The 21518-nt window shown below is 36.1% G+C and overlaps 1 protein-coding gene across 6 annotated transcripts in view; it reads left to right on the plus strand.

The window, feature by feature from the left end:
* Nucleotides 1–21518, plus strand: part of LOC131693096 (mitogen-activated protein kinase p38b-like) — a 130729-nt gene that overhangs the window by 13127 nt on the left and 96084 nt on the right. For all 6 annotated transcript variants that reach the window (XM_058980636.1, XM_058980638.1, XM_058980637.1 and 3 more), the window contains exon 3: nucleotides 5848–6181. In XM_058980636.1, the coding sequence (XP_058836619.1) occupies nucleotides 5848–6181 (334 nt within the window). The remainder of the gene's footprint in view (nucleotides 1–5847; nucleotides 6182–21518) is intronic.

Consider the following 21518-nt stretch of genomic DNA (forward strand, 5'->3'; position numbering starts at 1 on the left):
ACAAAGGGACATCAACAATCGCAATGATGAATTTTGTTAATTTGTAATAAGAAAAATTACAAAACTACTCGAAATGCCGAAATACAAATATGCCACTTAAGCCAATTTGTTCTAATTTCTGCTTCCTGATAAAATTATTTAGTGCACTTAACTATAAGATATTTACATTATTTGATAGGAATTTTTCTCAGATTTTCAATGAAACCTTGGGAATAAGGAAATAAACATATATTTTGGGCTAGAGTCGTTTAACCCATTCATGCCCATGTTATTTGTGGACAACAACGTTTTTAAACAGCTATAACTTTTGATTGAGGCAAGATTTCCTCACAAAAACAAGTAAGGTTAATAAATGTGGCTATTGCCTTTCATTTGAGTACTAACAGTTACAAAAATGAGCTCTAAAACTGAAGTTATTGCAGTTAGTCTGATTGGATTCCAATTGAGCAGTGCTGCAAGGGACAGTTTAAGTTGACGACGAAAAATGAATTTTCTCATATATCTTCGTTATGTTGCAAAATTATTGAAAACTGATAAAACATCAATTTAGAGTGCCTTTGGCTACGTTTTCCACAAAATTGGACTATTGTAAACATTCTAGGAGAATTGTATTGAGCATTGGAAGGTAAAAATTGAGCAGCTTCTAGCACTGCGAGGGAAGCTCCTATCTTTATGGAAAATGGCTTTTCGTGTTTCTTGGCACTAGCGTTTTCAAGAAAAAATAGTTTTGAAATCCTACTTGCACTAGAAAAAATTGAGCATGAAAGGGTTAAGCACTACGAGTTGACTACAAAAAGTTTTGTAAAGACCTGGGACGGGACCTGCGGATTCGTGTTTTCTTATTCTTTCTTTTTGTTTGTTATATCTTACTTCTTCGATTAACACACACTAATACTTGGTGTAGTTCAAGAAATTGCATGACTTTTTTAAAGAACAAACAAGAATTGAACTTTCAATTTTTTTTTGTGAATCCATTATCATGAAGTGCAAGGTCAAAAATTGCGGTCGTAGTGAAGCGAAAAATCCGGAGATAACATTTCACCATTTTCCGGTGTATCCCGATTTGTGACAACAGTGAGAGAAGTTCACAAGAATTGACGATCTCGAAACTAATGAAAGTACTATCATTATTGATCTAATGATTAATTTATTGAAATATTTGAAAAAAAGTTAGCATTTACTTAATTTCAAATAGAATACTCCGCATATTAATCACTCTGAGGACAGCCGGTTCAATCTGACATTTGCGTGCTGGTTCAATTTGACACGCGTTTTTTTTTCTTTCCGCAGGTCCCGTCCCCGTTTTTTGACCTTTGATGAAACTAAAAGATTTGAAATACAAAGTACATTTTTTCTGAGTTAGAGGCATTTAGAGACAAACAGTCAATTATAGAAAAAGTGCAATAACTCTATAATGGTACAGATTTGATGGGATGTACGATTTTTTCTTCAAATTTGATCCACTATCATCTATCAAGAGATTCTTCACCATGAACCAAACATCCTGTATAAACAGTTTTTTACAGTATAGACAGTCACACATTTGTTTGGACATCGGTCATACATCGGTTAATGTGGGTACTATGGGTAGAACTTCCCACTCGAAAAATGTACTATCTGGGTTCAATGTTGTATAACATATTTCGACTTTACCTATACTTCAATGCAGAAAATAAATACCAAAAATTATTTAATGTATTCTTAAATGTTTGGGTGTTGTAACGACTGGATACGGGAATTTCAACAGGCCATCAAAAACGGCCGAAACGTCGGGCACAGTGGCGTAGCCAGGGGGGGGGGGGTTTGGGGGTTAACCCCCCCCCCCCCCAAACCAAAATTAATTGGATTGAAAAAAATTTGATGCTGACGAATTTAATTTAATATTCCACAAAATATTTTTGGAAAAATATTCTCTGATCACTACATTGAGAAATGTGTTTAAAGCGTCATCAGAACTTTTGGAAAATTGTATGAAGGGGATCTTGTAACTTATCTCTTAGCCAGAATCCCATAGTTGTCAAATTACTTCAATGTAAATTAAAATAACTGTCTGAATTATTATGAGCTCATTTTTGGAAAGATGCTTCAAAATATGGATTAGAGACAATTTTTCGAATGGGAATCTAAATTTGAATAGGTTGATTGCATATAAAACATAAGCTTGTTTACCGAAAACTTACATACATTTCAACATTTGCTGAAAATGTATTTTTTTAGATTGTGTAGAGTTTAGACAACAATTCAATATGATTAACAACAAGAATAACATTTCAGAAACTAGTTGAAAGCTGATTTAATTTTGTCTCTAGCAGGTCAGGATCGGTTTTATGAGCATTGGATTTTTGTTGTATTATCAACTATATGAATAGCCTCTTAGCAGGATGCAATGAATGGCGTACTAAAATTTTGTGTGCTACGTACTGCAAGTTGTGAGGTTGACTAATGAAGAAAAGTAAAATTAATGCTCGATAAATTTTTAACGGTCACATTCATTCGAAACTGCCAACTTTCGATGTTAAGTAACATTGAAGAATTTCAAAACGTAAAACTGTTCATCTGCTGATAGAATAATTTTGACGGTTAATCCTCCTAGAAGTAATTATAGACAAGAATTACTCTTCAACCAAATTTGGGTCGAGACTTAATGTCTCCAGCAAAGTTTTCGAAAGTGCTATTTCAAACAACTTTGTCAAAGACATAAATATCCCACATATTCAGAGTATCGAAATATAGTAGTAGAAAACCTTTACAACAAGCTATTCTGAAATTACTGTATTTGATAAATCTCTTCTGTGGTAATTAAATAATAAATTCACATTGCGTTCAAGGTGCCTTTGAAGCTTACAAAAAAATAAGGGAACTGGATATAAAACAAATAATTCCCAGATATAAAAACACAACATAAAAACACAAAGAGTGATTCCATTTTCAGGAGCTAGCATCAATTCGGCGCAAGCTTAGTCCGCCCACCAAGTTAGTGTCGGATTCTGATGAGATGAAGTCGAAACGCAAGTTTCAGTTCCATCCATCCATAATTTAGTTATAGGTTTTGTGTTCTCAACTCGCAATGATTGTTTCAAACAATTTTATCCGTAGCGCAGAAAAAAATAGTTTTCACCTAAATTTTTCTTCACTAAGAAGAAATATAGCAGGTCCAGTCCATTTAAATCCCTATATGTTGAATTCATGTAGCCTTCATATTTTCAACAAAATTGTTTGAAATGACATTATCAAAAAATTTGCTGAAGGCACCATGTCTCTTAATATTTTTGAAAAATTAATTCACCATAATTACCTCTATGAGAGTTAATCACTAAAATTTCTATATCAAAGCAGGCGCTGTTTTATGTTGATAACTTCCCGAAGTTGTCAAACCTTCAAAGTCAAGGATTATTATATTAGGCGATCTTGAACGTTGAAAATTTTTTAGATCATTTATCCCACTTTAAAAGATCGCAATTTTTGACTTCATTGACATATTGTACAAGAAAATAATCTATAGAGGTTTGAAAACTTTTCCATGTTGATCCTTCTTGTTTGTAGACTGTAATGACATCTGTTAGACTACTTATGTTTTTGAGTTTTCAATAATTTATCAAACTCATATTAAATTTTAACATTTTTTCAAAAAATTTGCGATTTTCATCAAAACCCCCTCCAAACCAAATTTCTGGCTACGCCACTGGTCGGGCAATTTATAAAACCAATCGTTTGCCTAAATATTACCGACTGAGAAAGCCGTAAACACCTGTTGTATTCTTAAATATTGGACAAATTCTTGATTTTCTAAGAGTATCAGTTATGACAGTATAATCTGCTAAGTCACGGATTGGTGGCAGACTCAGGTGATTTGCATTTCGTCGCTGTTGTTTTATGTTATGACAAGCGCCATTTACCACCACAAAAAACGATTTTTAAAGTTTGAGTTTAAATATATTGAAAAAATTCAGAGAAAATTCTGTCTAATCTCTTGAATTACCACAATGGATCTAAATACTTCGTCTCTAACAAAAAAAATCTCACGAATATTACGAAGATCCGTTGACCATGTTGAAAGTTTTTACTAAAAATGTAAACAAAAGTCGCCCTCACACGTGTCATAGGTGTGCATTGATGACAAAATTTGTATGACGTGTCATAATTGTGCATGGAAAATTTTCTATGCAAATAAAGCGTCAATTATGAACTTTTATTTATATCTTCGGAGTTATTGGGTCTAGAAACAATCGGTGAGATGCATTTTAAAGATAATTAGTCAAGGAATCTAGAGAAAATAGTAATTTTTGATTACAGTGTTGCCAAAATGCAATATTCCTAGTTTAAATGTAAATCAGTATTTTTCTCGTAACACATGTATTTTTCTTCTGAAAATTATTATGCCATTGTGTTGCTTAGACATTTTTACATATAAAATCATCTAAAACTGCAATACAACTTGAATTAATCCTAAGATACAGTGATTTATGGCAAAAAAGCAATTTCTCTCTCCGTCTCTAGCTATATCTTAGTAACCAAAAACCATTTCAAAATTCTGAAAATGCCACTTTGTACAGATTTTTCAGACAAGAAATGTGTCATATTGAACTCCGTTTACCCCACAACGGCGTTTGTCATAAGATAGCACAACAGCGGCGATTTGATACAAATGCCGAAACACTCTGATTCCTGCGGTAGTAGACAGAGTTAAATCGTCGGAAAACTCTAAGCTTGCTCATATGACCCTATTCTACGCTTTTCTATGACGAATAGTGAGAGAGTCATAAAGATAGATTGGTGACCCGTCGCACTGAGGAGTAACTGGGGTCGAATTCTGGCCAAAACTATTTATTGCGGCTATTGCTGTTATTATGCCTCAATATGAACTAAAAATAGAAAATAACTGGGTTTTGGGACTATTTGGCATCTATCCACCTACCAGTGCAGGGGTCAATTTTCTTGATCCTTCCGAATACTAGTATTTTCGAGATGATCTTTGTGAATACATTTGTTTTTCCCGCTGCATGAACAGTTGTTCAGTGGAAGGAAAAGGAAGGAAGAAAAGGGATACCTGTGCACATATTCATAAAGATTAATTTTGCCAAATATAGTATTTGGCCCTACAACATTTTGGCGAATCACAAATTAGTAAAAATATCAATATTTTCAAATCGTTTGGAATTTGTGAATCGGAAAAGATCGGAAGAGATTGTATGTTTTTTGGATAGCCGGAATCTTGTTTTGTGATGTTGTTTCAGCAAGTTTGCCGGATCTTGCCGTATAATGTAACTTTTTTATCATTCAAATTTGGAATAAATTGTTTAAAAAAGGTGTTTTTAATGCTGGTCCAATACATAGCAACACTACTATTTTCGGTTATTTTTAAGCTGAGGTTTTACAAATAGTTGTGTTTAATTTCGTTTGTTATAATATTGTCTTATTTAATACAGTCATTATCATTTGAAAGCGATTTTGCTGGATATATAAAAAAAAGATTAAAAACCCTTAAAATATCACCATTTTGCATCCATGCAAAAATTCTTTAGCAATTTTTGGCATACTTTTTATTTTTCCACAATATGCAGTATGCTTTTAGGTATCTAAAAAAATTAACTAAATAAAAAATCGAAAAAAACTTTTTGGTTATTGGCCAAGAATTGGTTCTAGTTACTCCTCTGTGCGTCGTTCGAGGATTACAACATGTTGATGTTTCAGTCAGCTATCATTGTGACAGAGTAATTACATCAACAAACACATTAATTAAACATGTCTATGTACCATACCAATCAGTAGCCGCAGGCTTGAAGTAAATAATCGACTTAATTAGAACCATAAGTAACTTGAACTTTTATTTTTTCCCATTCTCTGCAGCTCAGCTACCGACACTCAACACAACGCAAAAGTGGCCATCAAGAAGCTAGCGCGCCCTTTTCAATCGGCTGTTCATGCTAAGCGAACCTATCGCGAACTTCGCATGCTAAAGCATATGAACCATGAGAACATAATTGGCCTACTGGATGTATTTCATCCCGGTGGCAATACACTGGATTCGTTCCAACAAGTCTATATGGTCACCCACTTAATGGGAGCGGATTTGAACAACATCATACGAACGCAACGCCTTTCCGACGACCATGTCCAGTTCCTAGTCTACCAGATATTACGTGGCCTTAAATATATTCACAGTGCTGGTATTATTCACAGGGTAAGTAAACAGTACAATCACAGATACTGTCAGTGTGGTAGGCTATAAACCATTATCCAAGATATACCGGTACATAAGACTGTATATTAGGGTGGGCCAAAAATTAGATTCCTGCTCCGACCAACTTTTTTGGTACCATTTGGATTCTAGAACAATTGTGCATATTCTTAGCTCGATATGTGATACTATATTTTTGCTCCCCCTGTTTAAAGTTTACATGGGATCTCGCATGAGAAAATCAACTGTCACAAAATAATTCCTCCCGGAGTCGCCCATTGCCTCCTAAAAATAAATCGTTATGTGTTTTAAATTGGCAATTTAACAAAGAAATAAGGTCCCGAAGCGATCTGACGCTTGTGATAAAAGTTCTTAAGCATAAACCGATGCCCTAATGATTGATAAAATATTCATTTTATAGTAGTACTGCTGATGGTTGTCCAATGATTTGCAATTTTGTTTTGATCTTATCTTGATGAGCCTAAATCAATGATCTGTTTGGCCACTTCATAAGAGATTTGAAGGGTGGGGATGGGCGTAGCGTAGTTGATAAATCGATTGCCTTGTACGCAGCGCACCTGGGTTCGAGTCCCGACCCCGCACAAAAGCTTAAAAAAATTTCATAAGAGATTTTTCTAAACTGACGAGGCGAATGAGCTTAAGGTTAAAACCTCTATAATCGAAATAATAAAAATTGAAGGATAGATTGAGGCTTCTTTTTTTATAATAAGTGAAAGTTAAAGATGTTGTATAAAATTTAGAGCCATAGTACTCAAGTGAGAGCAAAGACGTGAAGTAAACAAATCGGAAAACTAGAAGTGACAGGGTCATTAGAACAGGCTTAATATCGTACGGGCTTAATCTTTGTCTTCTGTTAATGAGGGTCGAGCTTAGGCAGAATAACTACGAATCACCCGAGTTCACTTCTTATCGGCTGCTATTGAATTTTCGATCGAGCGGAATTCTGATTCCGGAATTACGGATTTAAGAGTGCGGCCACACAGAAATTTCCCATATAAACTATAGGAAAAATTAAAAATAGAATTTTTATTTTTGATGCAAAAATTCACTTTTTTGGATTTTGGCCAAGCTTGTTGATTGCTGAGTGGACGTCGCTTTTTTCCTGTTTCGCTTTGTGCTGTGATGATGCACACGTCGAATCTCATAATAGTTTGTTCATCCCCAGCTGTCTGTTCATGCGATGAATACAATGTTTGATGAGTGGCGTTGTTGAGTAAAGGCTGGCACAATCTAGCTTAGACTTGCTCACACGGCATTTCGTTCGATGGATGAAGCAAATTCTTCCGAACGCCACGCTCGCTGAATCTGGAGGCAGCATTTTCATGCGAATGCGATTTTCGCCACCCATGAGAATTTTTTTGTAAGAATGTGTGTTGTGTTTGGCTGCAGGATTAACAGTCAGTAGATAAAAAGGCTACCAGATGCATAGCGTTCGAACGTATGCAGATGCAGTGATTTGGAATGAAATTATCGCGCATCCAATAATGTGTGTCGGTATTACTACCAACCATTGCAGCAGGTCCACCGCCCATAGCATTGGGCAGTCCTCTCAATATAATTTGATCAAGCATTGGCCACTCACCATAATCACGAGCCGTTGCATGAAAAGTCAAAATGGATAAGGTTGATAGCAATGAAATTATCGCCATTTTTCGCTCTATAACAATATGATAAAGAAATATTTTTTATTCTCTGCAAACTAATAACCACACGATACTATAGCGTTTTTAAACTGCCAATGTTCATAATTTTTTTTTCTTTTTCAAGTATTTGGCACATTGCATTGCTTAAGACAGGGTTATTGAGTCTACAGGTCTAATTCAAACTATCCTGGCAAGTGCAGAGTCGGAAACAGAAATTGAATGTGCAAATATACACATTACCGCCATCGTCAGTAAGAATTTTTGCAGAACAAAATAACGATGGTGGTATTTTCAATTTTTGCAAGCAAATTATAGGTAATTACTGTATGCAGCTCTGTTCAATACTAACATATAACTTCTACGTTGCAATTCGGGTTCTACAAGATAGAAGAACCATATTTTAGAATGTATTGACTTTGATGAACCGAACCGAATAATTTGAAATATTATAAATTGTATTTAAACTGACATTTTATCTGATTTTCACTTAATGTACTTTTATATGTATTCTATCATCGTGAGCTATTGTTGAATTTACTATCGAATTTTGTTAGTGCTTCCATCAAATAGATCATATATAATCACAGTTTTGTGTATTACATTAAGTTGAGCATTTAGAAGTTTTCATACACATATCCGATCAAAATGAAATAACAGAATTTTATTGCAATGCTGTTTTCGTAACAAGTTGAGTTATAAATCTAGCAAACTTATTGAAAAGAAAGATGTGCATATGAGAGCAATATAGTATCCAGTCGGTCTATGAGAAAGGCCTAGGTAACCCGGGGTAATTCCGACCTAGGAAGTGTTCAGTGGCGGATCCAGGGGAAGGGTCCTGGGGGTCCGGACCCCTTCCGAATTTTTTCAGCTTGTTGAGAAATTTTAAAGTAGTTTCTATTTTAATTCATTTTAAACTCAAATTCGTTCCAAATCAAACTAGACCACCAAAAATGATTTTAATTAAATGAGGTTACTGTATATTAGGTATTGTACAATAAACATTTCAAAATCGAAATTTCGGACCGCTCCGATATTTTTTGGATCCGCCCCTGTAAGGGTTTATGAGCTATTGTTCTGAAATGTGTTCACTGACTAGCTGGACTTATTTTTTTGCTTGAAAGCCTGATCAATTGTGCATATTTTAGATGATACGGCTCGATCTCTTAATTTTTTGTGTATAAATACTTCAACGCAGAAGAAGAAGTTTGAATTACCCCAACCCTGGACCGCTTATGCAAAATGTATCAGATCATCAGACTTTTTATTAGATTGTTTCTGACCACGAGAACTTTTCTTTCCTATCAGTATGTTAAACATGCATTATAACTGATTAGCCCCTCCTTTAAGGGGAAGGTTGTAACAATCGATTTAGCTGTCTGCGAGAACGATGTATGTTAAATAATGTACATATAGGAGTAACTACAGACATTTTCTGAATTTTAATGAGTTATGAATTTTATTATAATTATTTTATGGATTTACGCGTAAAAGATTCTATATGTAATCATTTGAAGACTGAATTGGATGTTCTTTATCTTTTGGAAGAAAATAAAGAAAAGTTTGTTTTTTTTCTTTTTGAGGTTGATCGATTATACCTTGTATGCAGCTAACGTGGGTAAAATTCCCAACCCCGCACATAGGGTTAGAGCTTTTTCCAAAAAAGGTTTCTCTAACCAGAAAAGAGGCGAATGACCCTAAGGTCAAAACCTGTACAATCAAAAATTAAAAAAAATTTTTTTTTGTGGAGTACAGTGAAGATCCGATTGATTGTTAGTAGTTTGATGAGCTTAAACAGACGAACTAAGCTGATTTCGAGTAAAACCTTACTTGAGTATATTTTTCTTATCTTAGAGATCCGAAATATGCAAAAATAAATTATTTTTTTTGAATTTTGCTCTGAAACCCTTAAGGGAAATATTAACTAAATAATCAGAAATGGTTATGAGGCTTCATTTAGGGACTAAAGACAAATATTTTAAGAGCGTCGGTTTGTTAAAAAGAAAGAAAAATATATGTCCCGATTTTGTTAATGTACCCGTTTTATCAGCCTAAAATTCACTAATGGGCTGATAAAAAAGGGGCTTTGCCATAGTTAAGAAATCTTCGGTTTTGATGATTAAATACATTCATTGTTCAAGACTTCGTAAAAAGCATTATCTGGGTGAAATTTTAATTGGCGGCTTCAATATGGCGAATTCCGTCTGCCACTAGGCGCGATACATGGTCCCAAAAATTTATTCTAAAATAATTGTAATTTCGTAAAGTTAATGAAATTTTGTACGATTAATACCTAATTGGAATGAATTGATTGCATAATAAATATTTTGATTATAAAATAAAGCCTCTTTTTCATTTGATTAACGTTGTAAAATTATAAATAAATAATTATTAATACTACTTTTAGGTATAAGTCATAAAGAATTTCATTACCTTTAAGAAATTATCGACTTTTAATAAATTGTATTAATCTTTGTTTTCAGTTCACTTCAGGCTCGTAGTTTTCGGACCATGCTTCGCGCGGATTCGCAGACGGAAATCGCCGAAAGTTTTTACGTCTTTTAGGTATTCCGCAAACAATTTCAAACTTTACCTAATTTAAGTCCAAAATAAAAAATAACCTCCCCCTAAGAAGTTTATTCTCCATAACACTATATATAAAGTTTCTTTTACGAATCAAGTTTTTGCGAGAAACAAAATTCAGATTACCCAATTTTTGTAGCTTTGGCTACTTTATGCTACATACGAGACGCTGTTCTCAGATAGACATTGTTGATGGAAAGTATATATGAAGACTTTTTCAATAGGTCCAATCTACAAAAGAGAGCCTCTCTTTGTTTACTTTCTCTTCCGCGAATTACTCGATCACCTTTCTGATTTTCCTTGAACTGTTTGCATAATAAGGTAGAAAAACCCTTGGTCTTTCTAAACATACTGATCAGGCATTGTAATTCTCTCTCGCTCACGCGAGAAGAAGCTTATCCGATGTCCAACTTTTCCGAGATAAGATGAGTCGCAAAATTCTCCGTCACCACAAAAAGCGTGAGAATGATTTTCCGGATAAAATTTATTTGACTTTTTCCTTCTCACCGGAGAAGGTGATAAAATTTTAATTTCGTGGAAATCAATAAAAACTTCAAAAAATACACTTAATTATAAAGAAAAGCGGCAAAGAAATATGATAGACTTGTATTTTCGTGTTTTGGAATAACGGCAGGAAAGCAGCGAGCGAAAAAGGATACCGTGATAAACTCATTCACTCATTCTCCGGCTGTTTTATTTATGCGGAGAAATAACACGTTGTATTTCTCCGGAGAAGTTGTGTGAGTGCCAAAAACTTTTCGTGTGAAAATGTGAGTTTTTATTGTCGCAGTAGCAAACTATCATATGAGCGATAAATGCAATGCCTGATACTGATAAATGATTAAAACTTTTATGGTTTTGCAGTAATAAGCGAAAGAGAAAGCGAAAAAGGGGGCTCTCATTTGCAGATTGGACCTAATGAAAAAAGTCTTCATATACTTTGTATACTTCGAGAAAATTGAATATAGATCCAACCATTTTTTTTATTTATTTCACCACTCTAGATTATCCTAATAAATAGGAGATGAAAGCAATATATAAATGTTCAAATATTCAATTCTGCCGTAACGTTTCTTATGTACACTTCGAGTGTACTGAAAACTAAAACCGCGTTTTTTCGAAATTACTCCATCTTGTGATGAAATTATTCGATTAAATTTGTTATGTTATAAATCCCATTTACTCACAGCCTACACGAAAATGTTCTGAGGAGAATTGCATATGAATGAACCTGTGCTGTGAGTTAGTTTATTCTCTCTCTCCCGACTCTTTCACTCTCTCTCGAGCTTGATATCGGCTCTATTGAAATTCCATTTTATACCGTTTCTAGACCCTTCTTTCAACTTTTAGAATCATTTAATTTTTTTAAATTGGTTGAAAATTCGCAAAGTTATAGTAATGTTTATGAAAAATGCCAAAAGCGCGATTTATTCAATTTTTATTTTGTTCAAACCAATTTATGTATCATTGATTCAATAAATTCCGTACTTTCGCTTACGCAGCTGTTTTAGCAATTAAAAAATGAAGAAAAGGATGTATTATACATATCCTTTGTTTGCAATTTTACCTGCGAAAATTGCGTTCAAACGCGTGGGGTACATTTTTACCCCAGTGCAACGTTCTAAGGTGGAAAACGCAAGTGCAACGTTCTAGGGTTAAAGCTTGAAACGATTAAGGGGGAAATCTTTACCGTAATACAAACCAAGTGTTGAACATTATTTATTCGCACCACACATTCATATGCTCTTCCTCTTTCTACGCGATGAAATTCCCGAAGGCATGCATTTGCATCACACATACTCATATACACATAATTACACTTTATCACACATACACAACACATTTTTAATGAAAAAATTAGACAAAAAGAAAGCTAACAAGGGTGTCGCTTATGCAGCTTCGGGGTGTCGGCCTTACCCGCAGCGTTTTTAAAATGTTATTTTTCTCCATTTTTGGCAACCAATAATTTTTAATGAATCCAATTTTTTTAAACGCTGAAAAAATTATACAATTTTTGGAGCTTTGTGGTATTTTAGAAAAATGATTGCGCTTAAGGTGTCGGATTTGCCCCAGTTCCCCTAAGGCTATAGCATTCACTGTTTCCTAATTTCACAGAGAGGGACCGATTTCTAAGATATGATTTAAGCCATTCAATGAAATTTGGTGGCGCTCACAGTCACTAAATCTTTGCTAGCAGCAGTGAATGATCAACATAATCGAAGGTCGGCATACACGGCGTCTACTTGTGCACCCTTTTCAATGTTTTTAATGCAATGCGAAATGAACTGATTTAAATTTGTAGTTGTAGATCTACCAGGAAAAATCCGTGCTGCTCGGTTGATATGTATGACTTGGCTTCGCTAAGGAGAACATGTCCTACTAGAATCTCGAACAATTTGGAACCCGTGCAAAGCGACGTTATGCCTCTGTAGTTTGCTACATTTTGCTTATCGCCTTTCTTAAAAACTGAGATCATAACTGATGTTTTCCAACACTCAGGTAACTTTGCTTGTGATAGCGATAAGTTGAAGATAATTTGAAGAGGGGAGTAGAGAGGGTTTTCAGCGTGAGAAAAAAACATTTTTTAGCGATCTTTTTAGAACTTTGCGTTAAGCGAATTGATCAAAAGTTTTGCACATTATCATTTATCATTTCAATAACATGCTGTAATTTTTTTATGCAAAAAATCGACAAACGACTCGGTGACGAAGCTTTTTGTAGAACGTCTCTGGAAGAACACGATTTGCGGTGTTACCCGCCATTCAAAAACTACTTAACCGATTTATTTTAAATTTTTCATACACATTCTACGTAAAAAAATACCTAACCCTTACGTTGAGTTTTTGAGTTAATTTTTCAAATGAGGGTGTTTTTACTCATAAAAAAGTCGAAACTTTTTGTGAAAAATAGAAATTTTTATTTAAAATGAGTAAAAAAAACCCCTTAATGGAAAATTTATCTCGAAAACTCAACGTAGGGCTTGGGTATATTTACATAGAATGTGCGTGCAAAGTATGAAAGAAATGGGTTAAGTAGTTTTGGAATGATAGGTAACACCGCAAACAGCCAATCCCGTGCTCCAACAGTTCTTCGCACGTCAGGGCCGGTTCTGACACAACCCAAATGATCTCTACGGCCATACAAGACACGTAGGCTTTAAATTCCCGCGTAAAGTGCTCACAGCAAGAAATATTTACCTGGCCGAGATCATTCGCTATAACTCGTATCTTATTTACCCGAACACATGTGATCTGAGTAACCGCCGGGAACTGAGTTGTCAAGTCCCGAGAAAGTTTCAATATATTTACCGGTTTCTCCCCGGTTCGACAGTACCCATGGCCCAGAGGAATCTAGAGGGTATTGCTTTATACGGGGGACAATGTGCGTATTAGGGGGATCAGGAACTTCCATGATAACATCAGATGGTATTTCGCCCTCGGCCATTTAAGCACGAGGGCAGAGCATTGTATGAACGGGAATGTGTCTTATTATTAGATTACAAGATAGAGTAAAAGAATAGAATAGGAAAGAAAGCAAATCAGAGGAAAAAAAACGCTTTCAATCCACCTAACAGTGTGATGAGACATTTCTTATAACTCTTATCACTCTCTTCGGATATTATATCGTTTGAGAACATTTAGAACATGATGCTTCGCGATGTTTTTGATAACACATACTACATGGGATAGTGGTAGGACTCAGAGAATCGCTCAAATCAGCATAGGACAACATCAGTGCTAGAAGTCTCACACCAAATCAATGGGAAAGCGAAAAAATGGCCCATAAAATAAAATATCTAAATTGTGGTGGGAAAACTGAATTTTCCTAAAGGGGTTATATATTGTACTGAGCCAAAAAAATCGATTTTTTTTAATCGATTTGAAGTTTATACTTTACTCAAATTTCCAACGCGACTGAGAACTAGGAAATCAACGCTTTTTCTTGAAAAGGGCGATACTAGCAGTGATACCATTCAAAGAAAATCAACAGTGAATATTTCCAGACTTGGTTTTATTTCCTATTTAAGAACTATTGTGTTTTTTACATCCTAGATTGCATGATTCAGTGATCGAAACCCAAAACTTCATAAAGTATTTGAAATTATTAAATTAAAATTTTTTTTGCTATTGAAATTGACAAAATGATAGTATCGCCCCTTTGGCGATTGTTTACTTTTTCGGTCCCACCATCAGCATTGAAGTATCGCCCTTACGGTTTTTTTACAATAACTACCGTTCCAGTTTGGTATCAACTTGATAATCCTAAAAAAATACGAAAATAACTGTTTCGCCTCTAAACTGCTAGCAAAAAAAGTATCGCCCTGTTTGTTTGCATGGAGCGTGGAGGGCGAAACTTTAAATAAACAAACAAAAATACAGTTGCGCCCGTTGTATTTTTTGCTGTAGTTTAAGAAAGCAATATCTTAGAATCAAAATTTTTAGGTTAATTTGTAGCGTTTCAAAGCCCTCATTCGCATGTATGAAAAAAGCCTTATGTTTACATTTGTAAGTATTGCCCTTTTCACAAAAAAGCGTTGAAATGAAATCGCAGCTCCTGATATCACGCTATCTCTGAAGCGCATGCGTGCATAGTTCCAAATTTTACTTCGACATCGACTTTTTTTAAAGGTGACTTCCCAGTAGTATCCTTGATTTGAATTATTATCGCTAATCCTAATGCCAAAGAATAAATAAAAACCTCTCGAAAACGAACCGTTTGGGAAAATCATCATCATTACTGGAATTTTCATTTTCACGAATCTTTTCGATAACCTTTCGTCACTTGCGTTAATGCAATGGGTGCACAGTGCTCTGAAAATCTAGCGAAATCGTCTTAGGGCACCAGCGGGTCTAATTCAGAGCTATCTGCGCGGCGAGTTAAATCTGTAAAGAATACTAAACATTAATTTCTATTCCATAATTTTCAGTTCAGCAATTCGAGAGATCGTGCTCACCGTAAGCTATGAAAAATAGGCTACGTTGTGAAGGTCACTATTTATTAAAAAGTCACGGTTAAATAAAAAATAAAACTATTAAAAAATTTCAAATAGTTTATAATTTTCACAAACTTATTAGGAAAAATTGTTTAATAAGCTTTCGTAATATTGTGTAAGAAAAAAAAGATGGGTGGGTAATGTCTGCGACATAACCGGAGAGATGTAGAATACATAAGGAACACGTTCTTTAAATATTTTGATACTCATTGGAATTTTCGGACAAAAGGTGATTTGGGCGAATATTTCAAATTATTCTTTACAAAAATGATGGTGGTCCTGAAAAGGACCGGTTTTGTTGGCGTTGTTGGCCTTGGTGAGGGAGATGGCCAACGATGAAATTAATTGTTAGCATGAGGAAGTCGCGTAGTACTGGCCAATGGAAGAACAGATAATAATTGATTCCTGAAAATCAATTTTTCTTTATTCATGTAAATTATACATACTTACAAATCTAACAGAAGATTCCTGATCATATTTCTGAATCATTGGTGCGAACATTGTGTAATTTGGTTAAGTACAATGAAAGTTACAAACTTTCCAAACTCGACCTTCTGTTCCTTCAGAAATATTGAAATGGGGTGTCTATATTAAACCGTTAGTCGTGGTCACAATAAAAAAAGATGGGTGGGTAATGTCTGTCACATAACCGGAGCGTCGTGATTTCAATTCGAGACATTAATTTAAATCTAATAATATTCAACAGAATCACGTTTGAATGGGAAATTTTCAAAAAATTCTCTATGGTAATAATGGTGGTTCTGAAAAGAACCTTTGGTATCGGCGTTGGTGTTGATGGTGATGCGCTGGATCGTTGGATATTTTTGGCATGATAGTTACGTGCCTGGCGAACTGTTTTGTAGCCTCGAACAAAACGACAAGACTGGCTTCTTCGGGTACCATTACGGCTGAACTTTATAAACTTAGCTCGACTTTGAAATCTTGCACAATCTCACGAATCAGACACTAGTAGGGCCATTTTGTTTGCTACTAGCACGGAGCTGCACAAAAAAACCATTTAATGCAGTTAGTTCACGGGGGCTGCCAAAAAGCTTGAATAGAAGCATGCGACTTCAACGTTTCTCTTAAACACATGCAACAACACATTCGTTTTGGTAATACTGATAATAACAGTAGAAAGGAATGGAAAAGCAGTGCACGAAACGAGCGAGAGGATAATTTAAATTTTTGTTCCGTGTGCAAGCTACTTCTTTCCACACAACGTATTATGTTGCTTGTTGAAAATTTGCTACACACCTTAAAATGAAAGTTTCAGTTTAACTCTCACTAGAACACAATTGATTGGTCCTGAAAAGAACCGTTGCTTTTATTGTAATTTACGCCCACTCCCACAAACCGACCAAGTAGGCATCACTGGCTTCATTACGGCTGAGTTTTGTAAGCGTAGCTCGACTTTGAAGTAATACACAACCTTACGAACCAGACGCTGGAATGTTAGCCAGCGGATTAGTTGCTCCGTTGCCCTTTAGTTGGGGCGAAATACTAGCACGGCGACAGTTCCTGATCGGTAGTTGGTTGCGATGGGCCACCAGTAGCTGGGGCACTTTTGCGGACCGTCATCATCGCCAACTGCTTTCCTCCGGTGGACTGGCTGCTTGCTAGTGCTTGAACGAATACGAATGATGAGAAAAACCGACCGACCAATATTCATATATGAAAACACGAGAAAGCACTACTATCGCTCTCTCGCTCGTTTTCGTGCCATTCCTGTGCCTTTCCTTTCCGTTCGGCTACCAATACTAGCATAACCAAAACGAATATTCTGTCCTTCCATCGCCTTCAATTTAGTGGCCAGTGCTAGCAAACTTGCATGTTCAGTTTTTCAATAACAACATTTTCAATATTTTCAAAGAATGTTGCAGATTTTAAAAGAAGGAAGGAGAAGATTTTCACAAATTTAAATTCTTTTGTCTTATTTGTTAGCGCTGATAAAGGCTATTTAGTTTGCTACTAGCAAGGAGCTGCACAAACAAATCGATTTATGCAGTTAATCAACGGAGGCTGCCAAAAAGTTCGAATAAAAGCATGCGACTAGTGTACTTTGCATATTCTATATTTTATCAATACTAGAGAGGATCAATAAAATAATTCAAATTGTTATAGCGACATGCAATTGTGGCAACACTGGCCATGAGATGGTGGGAGAACACGCACATTCGTTTTAGTTATGATTGTAGTAGCAGCAGAAAGGAATGGAAAAGCAGTGCACGAAAACGAGCGAGAGGATAATTTAAATTCTCTTTCTTTCTTTCCACACATCGTATTTCTTATATAGCTTTCTGAAAATTATTTGTTATACACCATAAAATGTAAATTTCAGTTTAACTCTTATTAGAACACAATTAATTGGTCCTATAAAGAACCGTTTATTGTTTTATTGCGGGAGCATAATTCAGACGCACTCCCCGCGGACACGGTGAGCCCGTTTAACTCTTATTAGAACACAGATTAGTTTCTCTGTTGCCCTTTAGTTGGGGCGAAATTCTTGCAGGTCGACAGTTCCTGATCGGGTTGCGATGAGTCACCAGTAGCTGGGGCACTTTTTCCGCCGTCGACATTGCCAACTGCTTTCCTTCGGTGGACTGGCTGCTTGCTAGTGCTTGAACGAATACGAATGATGAGAAAAACCGACCGACAGATATTTATATAATCGCGCTAATATGCACTACTATCGCTTTCTCGCTCGTTCTCGTGCCGTGCATGAGCCTTTCCTTTCCGTCCGGCTTCTAATGGCCTAACCAAAGGAATATGCCGTCTTTCCCCCACCAACTGCTCTCGTCAAGCAACCCAATGCGAATAACCATAGGAACAAACATGTAGTGGACCTATATATAAACTTTTCATTATTTTATTGTTCGGTTGGTCCACCATTTTGACGGCTCTGTGCGGGATGGGCTGAAAATTTTCACTTTTCCGAGTCGTTTTCGAAAGATTTTTCAAAACACAATTTTTTGTTATTAGTGCATGTTATACATACTTCAAATTTTAATACAGCATAGAGGAACATATTTGCAACAAATTGGCCTAAAAATCAAATCATTCTGTTAAGTATGATAAAAGTTATTAACGTTCAAAATCTGACGCGGCGCCGCAGCCGATATTTTGAAACGGGACCCCTATATTGAAAGCTTAAATGTATTCTACATTAAAAAGCTGAAAATTGCAGTATTTTCTCTATCTGCAACATATAAACCCTTAAGTATACCAATTAATTGGTATACGAATTGGAATAGGTTCGCCGAATTTTGGAAGAAGTCTATAAAATAACCCCTTGAAAGCTACCTAAAAATTGTTGTAGTTCGATGCAATAAAAAAATCCCCAAAAATGAAATGTACCTATTAATGTGAAACACAGTGAATAATATATGCAATAAAGACCCATTTTTATCAATCTCATGGTGTATTTTAGGCTGACAAAATGGGGACATTGGCTAAATCGGGCAATTTTTTGTCTTTATAATAAACTGAAGCTGTTAAAATATTCTTCCAGTCCCTTGATGTAGTCTGATAACTCTATGCTATATTTCACCCTAAGGAGGAAAATTTGGTAAAAACCAAAATTTCTCACTAGGGTGAAAATTTGTTGGTATAAACCAGTCTTTGTACAGGAGGGCACAAATCCTTATTTCATACTATGTTGCGTTTCGGCTTCGCCTCATCAGAAACCGACACTAACGTATTGTCGGAATAGATTAGCGCCGGCTTGACGCAAATCCCTTAAAACTAAAACACACTATGTGTTTCAATCAAACGACTGATCAAACGTGATGTCCCGTTAGAGCAGAAGTTCTGTTTATGCCGATGAGACACAAGTGAAGCCGAAACTTGTCTTGGCTTAGCAGGCCTATGCGAAAGCACTATGCTATATTTCACCCTAAGGAGGAAAATTTGGTAAAAACCAAAATTTCTCACTAGGGTGAAAATTTGTTGGTATAAACCAGTCTTTGTACAGGAGGGCACAAATCCTTATTTCATACTATGTTGCGTTTCGGCTTCGCCTCATCAGAAACCGACACTAACGTATTGTCGGAATAGATTAGCGCCGGCTTGACGCAAATCCCTTAAAACTAAAACACACTATGTGTTTCAATCAAACGACTGATCAAACGTGATGTCCCGTTAGAGCAGAAGTTCTGTTTATGCCGATGAGACACAAGTGAAGCCGAAACTTGTCTTGGCTTAGCAGGCCTATGCGAAAGCACTATGCTATATTTCACCCTAAGGAGGAAAATTTGGTAAAAACCAAAATTTCTCACTAGGGTGAAAATTTGTTGGTATAAACCAGTCTTTGTACAGGAGGGCACAAATCCTTATTTCATACTATGTTGCGTTTCGGCTTCGCCTCATCAGAAACCGACACTAACGTATTGTCGGAATAGATTAGCGCCGGCTTGACGCAAATCCCTTAAAACTAAAACACACTATGTGTTTCAATCAAACGACTGATCAAACGTGATGTCCCGTTAGAGCAGAAGTTCTGTTTATGCCGATGAGACACAAGTGAAGCCGAAACTTGTCTTCGCTTAGCAGGCCTATGCGAAAGCACTATGCTATATTTCACCCTAAGGAGGAAAATTTGGTAAAAACCAAAATTTCTCACTAGGGTGAAAATTTGTTGGTATAAACCAGTCTTTGTACAGGAGGGCACAAATCCTTATTTCATACTATGTTGCGTTTCGGCTTCGCCTCATCAGAAACCGACACTAACGTATTGTCGGAATAGATTAGCGCCGGCTTGACGCAAATCCCTTAAATCTAAAACACACTATGTGTTTCAATCAAACGACTGATCAAACGTGATGTCCCGTTAGAGCAGAAGTTCTGTTTATGCCGATGAGACACAAGTGAAGCCGAAACTTGTCTTGGCTTAGCAGGCCTATGCGAAAGCACTATGCTATATTTCACCCTAAGGAGGAAAATTTGGTAAAAACCAAAATTTCTCACTAGGGTGAAAATTTGTTGGTATAAACCAGTCTTTGTACAGGAGGGCACAAATCCTTATTTCATACTATGTTGCGTTTCGGCTTCGCCTCATCAGAAACCGACACTAACGTATTGTCGGAATAGATTAGCGCCGGCTTGACGCAAATCCCTTAAAACTAAAACACACTATGTGTTTCAATCAAACGACTGATCAAACGTGATGTCCCGTTAGAGCAGAAGTTCTGTTTATGCCGATGAGACACAAGTGAAGCCGAAACTTGTCTTGGCTTAGCAGGCCTATGCGAAAGCACTATGCTATATTTCACCCTAAGGAGGAAAATTTGGTAAAAACCAAAATTTCTCACTAGGGTGAAAATTTGTTGGTATAAACCAGTCTTTGTACAGGAGGGCACAAATCCTTATTTCATACTATGTTGCGTTTCGGCTTCGCCTCATCAGAAACCGACACTAACGTATTGTCGGAATAGATTAGCGCCGGCTTGACGCAAATCCCTTAAAACTAAAACACACTATGTGTTTCAATCAAACGACTGATCAAACGTGATGTCCCGTTAGAGCAGAAGTTCTGTTTATGCCGATGAGACACAAGTGAAGCCGAAACTTGTCTTGGCTTAGCAGGCCTATGCGAAAGCACTATGCTATATTTCACCCTAAGGAGGAAAATTTGGTAAAAACCAAAATTTCTCACTAGGGTGAAAATTTGTTGGTATAAACCAGTCTTTGTACAGGAGGGCACAAATCCTTATTTCATACTATGTTGCGTTTCGGCTTCGCCTCATCAGAAACCGACACTAACGTATTGTCGGAATAGATTAGCGCCGGCTTGACGCAAATCCCTTAAAACTAAAACACACTATGTGTTTCAATCAAACGACTGATCAAACGTGATGTCCCGTTAGAGCAGAAGTTCTGTTTATGCCGATGAGACACAAGTGAAGCCGAAACTTGTCTTGGCTTAGCAGGCCTATGCGAAAGCACTATGCTATATTTCACCCTAAGGAGGAAAATTTGGTAAAAACCAAAATTTCTCACTAGGGTGAAAATTTGTTGGTATAAACCAGTCTTTGTACAGGAGGGCACAAATCCTTATTTCATACTATGTTACAGAACATAGTACAGAACTTCTGCTCTAACGGGA

Source organism: Topomyia yanbarensis, chromosome 3, assembly GCF_030247195.1.
Source record: "Topomyia yanbarensis strain Yona2022 chromosome 3, ASM3024719v1, whole genome shotgun sequence".
In the NCBI taxonomy this organism is placed as follows: domain Eukaryota; kingdom Metazoa; phylum Arthropoda; class Insecta; order Diptera; family Culicidae; genus Topomyia; species Topomyia yanbarensis.